Source organism: Halichoerus grypus, chromosome 15, assembly GCF_964656455.1.
Source record: "Halichoerus grypus chromosome 15, mHalGry1.hap1.1, whole genome shotgun sequence".
Classification (NCBI taxonomy): domain Eukaryota; kingdom Metazoa; phylum Chordata; class Mammalia; order Carnivora; family Phocidae; genus Halichoerus; species Halichoerus grypus.
In genome coordinates, this window is record NC_135726.1 from 27,265,701 (window position 1) to 27,278,338 (window position 12,638).

At 59.2% G+C, this 12,638-nt stretch overlaps 1 protein-coding gene across 1 annotated transcript in view; it reads right to left on the reverse strand.

Moving 5' to 3' along the window:
- Positions 1 to 12,638, reverse strand: part of GNAO1 (G protein subunit alpha o1) — a 165,270-nt gene that overhangs the window by 11,989 nt on the left and 140,643 nt on the right. Inside the window, exons 4-6 of the mRNA XM_036068938.2 lie at positions 9,315 to 9,475; positions 3,404 to 3,532; positions 1,431 to 1,560 (exon numbers count right to left, since the gene is read on the reverse strand). Coding sequence (XP_035924831.1) covers positions 1,431 to 1,560; positions 3,404 to 3,532; positions 9,315 to 9,475 — 420 coding nt within the window. The remainder of the gene's footprint in view (positions 1 to 1,430; positions 1,561 to 3,403; positions 3,533 to 9,314; positions 9,476 to 12,638) is intronic.

Genomic DNA, 12,638 nt, shown 5'->3' on the forward strand with positions numbered 1-12,638 from the left:
GCCAAGGGGGACACCAGACCATGTGGGTGGATTCCACTGCACAGTGAATAGCAGCTTCAAAAGCATAGAGTCAACCGGCGGAACAGTGAGAGATATGCCAGGGCCGTCCCTGTGCAGGGGTGCATGGTGGGGGGCGGCCAGTGAGTCCGGGTCCAAGCGCAGCCCAGCGTGGGCATCTGCCCGCCTCCCGGCTCCAGGGACCCGAGACGCCACAGCCTGCCAAGGCCACCGAGAGTGATAGTATTACCAGAACAAGCTCCCAGCCAGGGTCCCAGGAACTTCACCCCTGGACAAGGCAAGCCTTAGGGGGCTTTGCTGGAACCCAGCTCAGGGGTGCAGCTGGCCCCGAAAGAGGAAGGGCAAGGCAGACAAACCAGCATGGGATTCACCCCCTCCCATGCCCCCCCGCCGACGGCTCCGGTCCCAGTCTGTCAAAAGCCTCATCCCTGTGCCAGTCTCTCCCCACGGCGCGGCGTCCCAGCCCGCAGCCCATCGGATGCGCCCAGCAGCCCTGCGGGACCAGCAGGCCAGGACTGAGGCGGAGACAGACCCAGAGAGGCCACCGTGCTCAGGGCCTGCCGTGACGACACACTGCTTCAAGCTCTCAGCGCTGACTTTGAGAGGCTGGGGCCCAGGGTCTGTGCGTGCGTCCCACACAAGGGGCTGACCCCACAGCCAGGACCCCGTGACCCCCAGGGGGTGCCGCGGGCTCGTCTCTAGGGACCCCCGCGGGTGCACCACGCCAACACCCAGCTTCCCTTGCAGGCTCTGTAGACAGGCCCGCTGCTCAGTGGACGCCCCCCACACATAGGGACAGTCGCCAGTGACAGAACCACACCAGCTCCGCCGCTCCGGGCATTGCATGCGCATTCTCTCATTCCTTCGCCGACGGCCCCACGACGAGGGTACTGTCGTTACCCCACTGTGACAGATAATAGCAACCGAGGCGGGCTTGCCGAAATCTGGCGGCGAACCAGGAGCAGGCCCAGAGAAAGGCCGCGCCTCTCTCCAGGTGAGGACCTCCCTTGGAGGCCAGCGTGGCCGTCCTCCTCTGAGGAGGGGCCCCGCGCCCCGCTGCCCTCCCCTTGGCAGCCACACGCCGCTCTGGCCGCAGGCTGTCAGGCCGAACACCGGCTCTTTCTGTCTTACATACATTCTTGCGTGACTGCACCTGGCTTTCTTTTAGGATTGGCTTAACCCCGCTCTGGCCCGATGGCCCCTGGGCCTCTGCTGTGTTTACCGAAGAGGCACTAGCTGTCCGAGGTGGCCTCTCCCGCACCCAAATCCCAGGCCGTCTGCCTGGCCGCGGGCACGGCCCCCCGACGGCCAAACCCCGGCCAACACAGCTGGCCCCGCCCCAGAGCCACCGGGGCCACCGAGGCCGAGTCCCTCCACGCCACCACAGGCCGGGCGGGCCCAGGGCCACTCACCGTGGTCTCGTCTTCATGGAGCACCTGGTCGTAGCCGCTGAGCGCGACGCAGAAGATAATGGCTGTGACGTCCTCGAAGCAGTGGATCCACTTCTTGCGTTCAGATCGCTGACCCCCGACGTCGAACAGCCTGGTGGGGGGAGACAGGGAAGCTGTGAGGGGTGGGCGGTGGGGCCCAGGCAGGTGTGGGGGTGCCTGGTCAAGCCCCGAGCCTCCCGGGGAGCCCCGCTGCAGGTGCCAACGGGCGGACCGCTGCCATCTGCCCCATGACCGGGCTGCTCTCACATGCCGGGGCTCAGAGACCTGCCCTTGCAGCTCGAGAATCTTACAAAGGGGGGCGCCTCAGCTGGTCCCCAGTAAACGCCTCCTCTCGGGGCAGCATGCACATCCTGTTCCTGGCCTTCTGTGTGTGTCTGGTCACGTCTGTGGTCTGGGCAAATCCCGGACCGGCCTGGGGGGTGTCGGGTGGGCCGGGGCCGGCAGCCGTTACGTGGAGGGAATGGGAGACACCAAAGCGTGAAGGGCCCGTGGTCCTGGCGAGGGCTGGTATGGTAGAGCGAGGGTCTGACCCGGATCTGTCTGCAAAGCCTCACCTCTACTCCGTGCCACCCCTCCCCGGCAGATGGCTCCCTGCTTCTCCCCCTCCAGACACCAACCCCCAGGGGACACGAGGGCTGTGAGAGGAGACCATGGGCAGGTGAGACCATGTCCTGGAGGTAAGAGGTCGGTCTCCTACCCTCATGCCCTGAGCAAAGACCCACAGCCTCGTGGGCCTAGGCTCTGACCCAGTGTGCACAGGGACCCCAGGTCCTCCCGACAGAACCACTGTGGGCAGAGGCCAGTAAGCTCCGTGCAAGGAAGCAAGTCAGGTTCCCGTCCTACCGCCGCCTCCCATGGGTCCTACTTCTGCATCTGAAATACAGGGGCATGGCCCCTGGCCTCTGTGACCCTCCACAATGCTTATTCTCACACTCTGCCTGCTGGGTCCCCTCCCCGTGTCCAGAGGTGCAGGCTGGAGACACTGAGGAGGCCAGAAGGCAAGAGACACCTTGTGCGGCCGCTTAGCCCATTGCTGCACTCCCCAGGTTCAGGGGAGGCTCTTGAGTCCAGGGCTGCCTGCTGGGTCTAGGACCCCCGAGAGAGACCCTGAGCCCCCTCAGTCTGTGTGAGAGCAGGCCGGGGCTAGGAAGGCCGTGTGGGATCCAGCCCTCCCAGGCAGGGCAGGGGGCCACAAAGCAGGGCCTTACACCGGTCTACCGACCTATGGTCCCTGCCCTCCTGGCCTCTCCTTCTGCTCCGTGGACACCCAGAAACCACATCTGGAAGGTAGGCGGGGGCAGGAGAGGGACTCTCAGGCCTCAATACAGGGAGGTTAGCCCAGGTGGGGACACATCTCGCCAGGAGGGCATGAGAAGTCCAGCTTCCTGCCTCAGGCTTCTGTTCTGAGGTGCTCTGAGCTCCCGGACTTGAGCTGTGTTCTGTGCTTGGGGACAGCCTGGCTCCTCCCAGGCCTCAGTTTCCCCACATGTACCTAGAGGCGGTGGGTCAGCTGCTCTCTAAGCCCCTTCCAGCTCTGAGATTATCTGGGGCCTTGGGGTCTCACAGACACTGCTTGGGCTTATCCATCCTCATTCCCTCCCCCGCCCACAAGGAGGCCTTCAGGGGACCACTGGGGGATTTGCCCTCCTCCTCCTCAGAAGTCACCCAGGGACAGGACTCCCCTCCTTTGTCCACTCAAATCCTCCCTGTTCCTTGGAGACCCACTTCAGGATGCCTCTTCCAGGAAGACTCCTTGGTCGTCCTGGCCCCTGAACTTGGTGGAAAACAGACACACAGACAGGTCCCTTCTTGTATCCCTAACTGCCTGTCCCAACTGGAGAGCTCCCCAAGGCAGACAAGATGAGGCCGAGAGGCTGGTGTCTCCCATCTGTCACAGTGCCCTCGCCAGGGTACGGGAGCTCCCCGGGCCTCACCTGAAGTGGAGGTTCTTGAATGTGAAGTGGGTTTCTACGATGCCAGTGGTTTTGACCCTGGTTCGGAGGATATCCTGCTCGGTGGGCTGGTAGTCGGCGGCCCCAATCCGATCCAGGCTGTCCAGGTAGCTGGGGAGGGCAACACACAGGGGCCCTGGAACAAGCCAGCCCGGCCCCAGGCAGCGCCCCCTGGGCGCCGACCGTGGAAGCGACGGCGCCACCTCATCCACCCCCCGGAGTTGGGGGCAGAGAGTGGGGGGTGCGGACTGAGGAGCAGAAGCCTATGTCCTGCCCGCACATTCTCAAAGAGCCTCTAACCCAGACCAAGGGCTGTGTGCACAGTTCCAGGGGCGGTGCATTTAGAGAAGGTCAAACTCTTATACGAGATTAACATGTTTGTAATGCTGCTGTGCCATGTCTTCATCTTAAAATAGTAGGGGCCAATAGTTACATTGGACTCTTCGCATGTGTGATCATGTTTCAACCTTAATTGTCCTGAATTATATGTACCGTTTTATAGATTAGACAACTGAGGGTCAACAATGGTAAGGACCTTGGCCAGCTATGAGCCGGGGCTCGAACCTAGACATCTGGTCCACCCCTTAACAGTACTCTCCGGTGCTTCCCGGAGGCCTCTGGGCATCTGCCCGTCTTTCCAGACTTGCTGAGTCTACCAGGGCGTTGGCCCCATCTTCCCATCTGATGCCCTTGGAAGAGAGGCTCAGAGGTGAGGCCAGGCAGGGGTTGGGACCCATGTCTTTGGCATCAGGGCTCTCTTTTCACATCAGGCTGATGACTATGTCCTTGCACTTTACCCATCCAGGCCAGGCACCCCAAGAAGGGCTTTGGGGGTCTGTATGGGTTAGGTCTGAACACAAAGTCAGGGTGGGATCTGGAAAACCAGGAAGGAGCGAGGTGGACCAGGGCTGAAGGAGGTTTCGGTGACCCACAGGGCTGGCTGGGCCTCCTACCCCTCGTGCGGGGTTCTACCACACACAGCCCACAGGACAGGAGCCCCGAGGGTCCAAGCCCCAGGACAGTGTGGGGTCCCAGGTTACGTGTGGAGCAGCTGCCCTTCGTTAGCACTAGCCCTGGGACATGTGGGGGTCGGTTCCTCAGCTTGAGGATGTCGTGGGGCTGGAGGGCAGGGGACATGTTCACCAATGAGGGTTTCCACTGGTAAACCAATAATCCAGGCCCACCTCAAATCCTTGTGAGGATTTTCCCTGAAAAAATAAGACCGAATGAGGGATTCCCAGGGGCAGGAGGCGTAAGCTTGAAGTCACACTGTCAGAAAAGAGACCCTGCTAAGATTTGAGCCTGGGTGTGCTGGACTCCAGATACCGTGCTCTTACACAGGCCTCCAGGTCTCCTCTCCTCTGAGGAAGGAGCGGAGCGGAGGCAGCAGAGTGGACCCGGGGTCTCTGGCTGCCTCAGCGTTTCCTGGCCAGGCCTCTGGGAGTATCTGGGCTCTGGGCTCAGCCTGGAGGAGCCCCTCCCAGCCCTTCCCAATCCTCCTAACCCCTCTGAGCGTGACCCCTCGCAACCCCCTCCCACTGCCTCTGCTTAGGAGCCCTGCTGGTTTTGAAATGACCCTCGTTCTGTTGTCTCCAGCTGGACACCAGGACTGGGGAGCCTCTGGTCTTGGCCCCCCACCCCCAACCTGGTCCCAGCTGGGGAAACCTCCTTTAGACAGAAAATCTGGCCCTCTGTCTCCCTGTTCTGGCTGAGCCTCACACAGGGACATGGCCAAGGGAGGGGAGGGTGAGCAAGTGGAGGGGCACCTACTGGGTGTACAACCTCCCCATTGTCCCGGGTGCTGGGATCGAACACGATCGATACTGTCCCTACCTCTCCAGAGCCTACATTTGTGTGTGTGCGTGTGTGTGCGAGATAATTAACAGTTAAGTAAGCTCTAGAACACATCAGGAGGAAAGACTGAGGCAGTTGGTAAGGAGGAGGCCTGAGGAGTGTTGCTCTTGGACAGAGGGGAGCTGGGGAGGGCAGGATGACATTGGAGTGGAGGCTGAGGGGGGCTGGGGTGAGCTTCTTTCCTTGCGGGTGCGGAGGCCATCCTGCCCGGTGGGGGAGCCCGGGATGCAGGCCCCGGACAGGGGTGGCGTGGCGGGAAGCACCTGTCCGTGGCAGGAGGAGGGAGCCGTGGGACTGGAGTGGGGTGATGGAGGCAAGGGTGGGGCGCAGCTTGTAGGCACTTGGGCTTTCACGCTGAGTGAGATGGGAAGCTTCTGGAAGGTTCTGATGAAGAGTGTGGGAACAAGGACTCTGCTGCTGTAAGGAGAACAGACCGGAGGGGGGAGTAGGGACACCTGCTGGGAGGTTGCTGCACCCCTGCAGGGGAGAGGCAATGGCAGGTCAGGGTGCACCACACCGGCAGCTGTGCTGGGGGCCGGGGGAGGCGGGATGTGGGAGGCAGAGCCCATTAAAGCCACCTCCTCGTGTGTATAACGAAGCTGCTCTTAGTGGGAGGAAGAGCGGGGGCAGAGCAGGTTTGGGGGAGGGTGGGAGCCGGGAGTCAGGTGGCATGTATTAATTTGAGATGTGCTGAGATGTCCAAATGGACCCGGAGGAGGCAGAACTCAGGAGGGAGGGCGGGGCTGGCCCCAGACAAGTGAGAGTTGTCCGGGTGTGTGAGGAATTGAGGGCGACGAGGCTGGAGAAGCTCACCCAGGCCCTCAGCATGGACTGGAAGAGGTTCAAGGGCTCCAGAGAGGGCACAGGCAGGAAGTGGGGAGGGGTGTGTGCATGGGGGTGCTGCAAGGAGGGGTCGAGAGCCTGAGCAGTCTCAGTGGGGTGCAGGAACAAAGCCTTGAGGGGTGGGCTCCAGAGAGAGGGCAGGAGAAAAAACAGTCCTAACCAGACCATGAACTAGCTTGTAAACCCCCTGCTTGGACGTGCTCAGGTTTCTGGGAGCCTGGGGCTTGTCTCAGCATCATCCAGAGGAGTGAGGAGACAGCCAACCCTGTCCATAGAGGCCTGGGTGGAGGGAGCCTGGCAGCACTGGCCACCTCCCTGTCCCCTCAGGGCCCTTGTGTCCTTACCTGTCAAGTGAGAGGATCGGGCTGGGGGACCTGGTGAAGGGCTCTGGGCCTTTGGGAGCAACTCACACCATCCCCCTAGAATTGGGCCCCGAGACAGCCCTATGGGGCTCACTCTCTCTGTCACAACAAATCCCCTGTTAACTATTTTGTATATCGCACCCAGGATTCTGTCAGAAAAGGGGATCTGGCTGCAAAAACCAGGATTGCAAAGCCACCCTGGACCAGGAAGGGTTTAAGGTCCTTCTTGAACTGACTGCTGTGGGTTTCACCCTTGCCTGCCCCGGGACCCTGTTCCAGAGACAAACACACAGAGAGAAGGAGCCGGGTTTCCTCAGCTGACTTGGTGGGGAGTTGACAATATTGACTCAAATTTCTTATTGAAAGTTACAAAGGGGGGGCGCCTGGGTGGCTCAGTTGTTAAGCGTCTGCCTTCGGCTCAGGTCATGATCCCAGGGTCCTGGGATCAAGCCCCGCATTGGGCTCCCTGCTCAGCAGGAAGCCTGCTTCTCCCTCTCCCACTCCCCCTGCTTGTGTTCCCTCTCTCGCTCTGTCAAGTAAATAAATAAAATAAATAAATAAATAAATAAAATCTTAAAAAAAAAAAAGAAAGTTATAAAGGTAACCACCAGAAAAACCACAAGTAATTCCCTAATTAGCAAGAAACTGGTCGTGGAAGTGGGGCAGAGACATGGGAGGCAGGCAGGTGAGCTGAACTCCTCCGATTCCATCCTGGAGGCCACTAAATACTATGGTAGGTTGGAGGGTCAGGTTTTCCTGGACAAAACTGGGACAGAGAAATGGAAATAGAAGTTGGAGGGGGACAGCCCTGGGAGAAGGAGTTTACTATTAATTTTATACCTCTCTGGAGTGTTAAAAATTTTTTTTTGCAATGTATTCATGTTATAATTAAATGGACAACAATTTAAGTGGAGAGCACAATTTGATGGCTCGAGGGGAGTGAGGGGATGGGAAGGTCCTGGACTGGGGCCCAGCAGGGGCAGGGAAGCCGGTCCCCACCCAAACAGCTCCCGGGAACGACCTGGGTCCGTTGGAGGAGTGATTTGAGCGTGCACGGGCCGCTGTGGGCACAACCCCCCCCGGGCTCACAGCCCTGCCCACTGAGGTGTCCCAGGTGGCTCATTAGGGCCCGGGGCCCGGCTCACTACCACCTGGGACTCCCGGGACCTAGGGCTCACCAGCTAGACAGTCTAGGTGTACAGAATGGAAAGATGCTCTGGCCTAACTCAAGTCCCTAGTTCGGTAGCTGTCATCGTGGCCAAGGGAAATGGCCCAACGTCCATGAGCAAGTGCCATTTTCTGGGCCCTCGCCCCTGCTACACCACCAGGGTGTAGGCCAGGGTTTCTCGGGCTCAGCACTACTGACATTTTGGCCCAGATGATTCCTTGCTACGGAGGGCCGTCTTACGCACTGTAGGATGTTCAGCAGCATCCCTGGCCTCTGTCCACTAGATGCCAGTGCCACCACCCGAGTCGGGACAATCAAGCATGTCTCCAGACTTTGCCAAATGTCTCCTGGGGGCAGAGTGGTCCCCGCAGAGCAGCAGGGGTGAGGATGGCTGAATCAGATCGGTAGTGGAGCACACACGTCCTAAGACTGTGGGTTTAAGCCCAGAGGCTCCCACTGACAACCCGGGCACAAGACTGTAAAAGTGGGGTGTGGTCCCAACGTCTCCAGGACAGAAGACATGTGTGCAGCCAGCGCGGACCATTCCCAGGGGCATGGAACCCCGATCTAGGGAACAAGGGCATGTAACCTTAGGGACGCCTGAAGTGACGAGCTGGTGTCACGGGAAGAGCACCCACGGGCCACCTTCCCTGCCTCACCCTTTTTTTTTTTTTTAAGATTTTATTTATTTGACAGAGAGAGAGACAGCAAGAGAGGGAACATAAACAGGGGAAGTGGGAGAGGGAGAAGCAGGCTTCCCGCGGAGCAGGGAGCCCGATGTGGGGCTCGATCCCAGGACCCTGGGATCATGACCTGAGTCGAAGGCAGATGCTTAACAACTGAGCCACCCAGGCGCCCCCCTGCCTCTCCCTTTATCCCCCTTTCAGCCCTCTCTGGCTTCCACTGAGCCTCTTCCCTCACCTTCACTCCCCCTCCTCTCCTCTCTCCTTTCTTTCCCCATATTTGGTTATAACGCACTATCAAAGGATATGTTCGATTATCTCCTTATTTCCTTAGTCTTTTTTTTTTTTTTAAAGATTTTATTTATTTGACAGAGAGAAAGACAGCCAGAGAGGGAACACAAGCAGGGGGAGTGGGAGAGGGAGAAGCAGGCCTCCCGCTGAGCAGGGAGCCCGATGCGGGGCTCAATCCCAGGACCCTGGGACCATGACCTGAGCCGAAGGCAGACGCTTAAGGACTGAGCCACCCAGGCGCCCCATATTTCCTTAGTCTTATTTAAAATATTCCAAGATAGAGGAATGGAATGTGTGTTTCCTCTAAAATGAAACAAAAATGGCATTATGTCGACTATTTTCTGCCTATATGGCTCTTGATTTGTACTTGTGGTGTCAGGGCTTCTCCAGAGGGAAAAAGCTGTTAGACTAAAGACCCTCCTTCTGGAGTGCCAGGCCCAGTCCAGGGCAAGGTGGTGACGGGCCCCATGCTCTGGGAGCCCTACTGTTAGCTGTCTCTTGTGGGCTCCGGCTCCCAGGCCCCGTCCTTACCCAGGGGGTGCGAGGAGAAGCCCTTCCGCTCTCCTTCCCGACACCCTTCCTGCCGCCCATGGCAGTTCTGACCTCAGCCAAGGACCCCTCCCTGCGCGCCCGCCCCCTCCACGCTGGCCTCCGTGCCCTGCTGGCGGCCACCCCAGCCCTGAGACACTCACTATTTGGCAGAATCGTTGAGCTGATACTCCCGAGACCTATTGAAGCACTCCTGGATTCCTGAGTCGCCCCAGAGCCGCATCATGGCGGAAAGCAGTTCGGCAGAGAAGGGCTCGGTGTCTTCCATCCGACTCACCACGTCACACACCATCTTGGCGTCAGCCTGTGAGAGGACAGGGGGGGCGGCTTTGAGGCACCGGGACAGCGGCTCAGCCCTCAGCCTGCTCAGGAGAAGCGGGACACTAGACACAGTGTGCACACAGTCTGGGGGACGACGGCCGTCAGGGCCTGCGTTCCAACCATGCCCCACGCAGCCTGAGCGTCTCCGGTGGGCAGGAGGGGAGTGGACAGGGCTCTGTTCTCCACCCGCTAGCTCAACCAGGGCAGCCCTGCTTTCACCTAGTTCAAAACCTGGGGTTTTGCAGAGTGTTTGTTTTTTGGGGAAAAAAAAAATCAATGTTCTTGACTAATGTAATTTTTCTCTACTTCTTACCCAGGTAGAGCAAAGTCCCTGGAATTGGGCAAATCAGGGAGAGGGACATTTTGGTTACTTGAGAATTCCAGGTAGCTGAGGGACTGGGCCCCAGGGGAGCTGTGCCCTTGGGGGAAGGGGCATGAAGAGGCTGGTTGTCCAGTTATGTCAATATTCAATGTCAAGAGCTTAGGCCCTTGGCTGGCCCAAAGTTAAAACCTAATTTTTTTTTAAAAGATTTTATTTCTTTGTTTGGCGGGGGTGGGGGGGTGGGGCAGAGGGCGAGCAAGCAGGCTCCGCACTGAGCAAGGAGCCTGACACAGGGCTCGATCTCATGACCCTGAGATCATGACCTGAGCCGAAACCAAGAGTCAGATGCTTAACCGATTGAGCCACCAGGTGCCCCCAAAACTTAATTTTATTAATTTTTAGTTACTTATTTGCTTTTGACCTGTGGCCTACCTCTCCCTGGGGGTCAGGGAGGCCTAGACCCAGTTAAACAAGGGAAGGGTAGAAGGGTGAATAAAGAGATAGGGAGGGACGCCTGGGTGGCTCAGTCGATTAAGCAGCTGCCTTCGGCTCAGGTCATGATCCCAGGGTCCAGGGATCGAGCCCCACGTCGGGCTCCTTGCTCAGCATGGAGCCTGCTTCTCCCTCTCCCTCTGCCTGCCACTCCACCTGCTTGTGCTCTCCCTCTATCTCTATCAAATAAATAAATAAAATCTTTATTAAAAAAAAGAGAGAGAGAGAGATAGGGAGTTTGCCTTTCTCTGCCCCTCTCCCCTTCCTCCTTTGTCTGCGGGGCTGCGATTTTCCCAAGGCGCACCGTGGAGGCTGAGACCCTGTTGGACTTGCAGAAACAGTACGGCACAATGAACAGGTGTCCTCCCCCTTCCCTTCCTCTGGGAACCAAGCAGGGTCACCGTTCTCAGAGACGACGGATCACGTACGTGTACCCCCCAAACCGGGAAGGCAGTGGTCTCTGAAGACGCAGAGGCTCTTGGAGCAGTCACAGGACCTCCCCCGCGCCAGCACCTTGCACACTCACGCAGCCCTTCATGGCCTACAAAGCACGCTCCTGCATGCGCGTGCACACACACACACACACACACACACATGCACCTCATGGAGGGGCGGTGGGAGACTGCATTAGTCTCTCTCTCCGCCCCTGCCTGGCTCTCCGCTTCTGCCTGAGTCCATGCCCTTTGCTTCGTGTCTCTGCAGTTCCTGCCCCCTGGATGCAGAACACAGTTCCTCTGTCCTTGACTGTGAGTGGCTGTGGGCCCTGCTCCGGCCCATATAAGGATGTGGAAATTCCCCAGCCAGCCCTTCCGAGGCCTTGCATGGCCTTGCTTGTCCTGCTGGGCGCCCCCCATCATCATGAACACACCTGGGCTCCCCGTTCATCCCAGCAAGAGGATGAGGGACGCACGGAACATAACGGAGCCACCCTGGGTCTCTGATCCCCAGCTGAACTGCTGCCCCATGGAAAGAAATAATTGCTGTTGCAAGTGACCGAGTTAGGGGAGTTTGTTAGTACTGCTGTGGCCATCACTAACTGGCACGGTAGTCACTGTGTTACTATCCCCATTTTACAGGTCAGGAAACTGAGGGCCCGAGAGAGGAAGGCACTCACCTATGCTCACAGGTGGGAAGTGCCAGAGCTGGGACTCGACATCAGGAGGCTCCGACCCCAAGGCCAGCCTCTGGGATAGAGACCCACAGTGCTGAGAGCAGCTCCCGACTGCAGCACCTGGATGGCCGACAGGGCCTGACGCAGGGCCCACAGCAAGGGCGACAGCCACTAGCCACAGGGTCTGCGCTCCATTTGAGAGGACTGCTGCTTTTCACGTCGAGATTGGAGCAGGAGATGCTGCGGAGCCCCATTCAGACCTGGGCGCCTGCCTGCTGGTCTCAGAGGGCTCCTGCAGAGGGCCCGGCTCCCCGGCTCTGCCTCGGGGGCACTCTGCTCCCGGGCGGCAGGCTGCGCGGTTTGGGAGTTAGCGTTCGGGACAGACAGGAGTTGGCGGGCCCGCAGCCGGGCTTCCTCGCCCTCACAGGGAGGTGATTCTGAGACGCGTCTGCCAGACTTTCAGAGGATGCCCAGGGTCCCGAGTCCTGGCTGCCCCAAGCCCAATCCCTGCCCCCTGCCCTGTGCGACATCCTCTCTCCCTTCATTTCCCTCTCTTCCCTGTTTCACTTCCCCTTAAATGAACTCCCCAATAAACTCCTGGTCTCAGGGTCAACTTCTCGAGGAATCCAAATCAGGACAAGAAGATGCCCATCTGAGCCCAAGCCCCGGGCAAAGCTTACCTGCCGAGTCTTCACACATTTCTCCTGTGACAGGGCCTGCCTCAGATCACTCTCCTGACCCCCCCATGCGGCCCCTCAGCACAATACCCCGGAGGGCTCTGAAGATCAGGTCTGCCTCGTGGCCCCAGGGGGACATCCCAGCGGCAGGGCAAGAGGTATGGCTGGGAGTGCAGGGCCAGGCAAGGATCGGGGGCGGCGGCACACTGGCCCCTTTGTGTTAGCAAGCGCACAGTCCCGCAGGGCCCAGCCCAGCTTCCAGTGCAGGGCAGGGGTGTGTGTGGGGGGGCAGGTGTGCGAAGCTAAGGTAAGGAAGCCGTGAGGTGGCCGACGGGCAAACGCCCTACTCTGGGCCGGCTATGTGCTTCCCTTGGGGTTTCTCAGTAGGGTCAGCCTGAGAGGACGTGCTCCCAGAGTCAGCGGTATCTCTAAGACCCATGTCCCGCTCCTGGGGAAGCCCCTAAGAATGAAGCTACCAGAAAGAAGCAGGAAAGCACCATGGTGTTCAGGCCCCCTCATCCTCTCTGCGGCCTGGCCCCTCGCA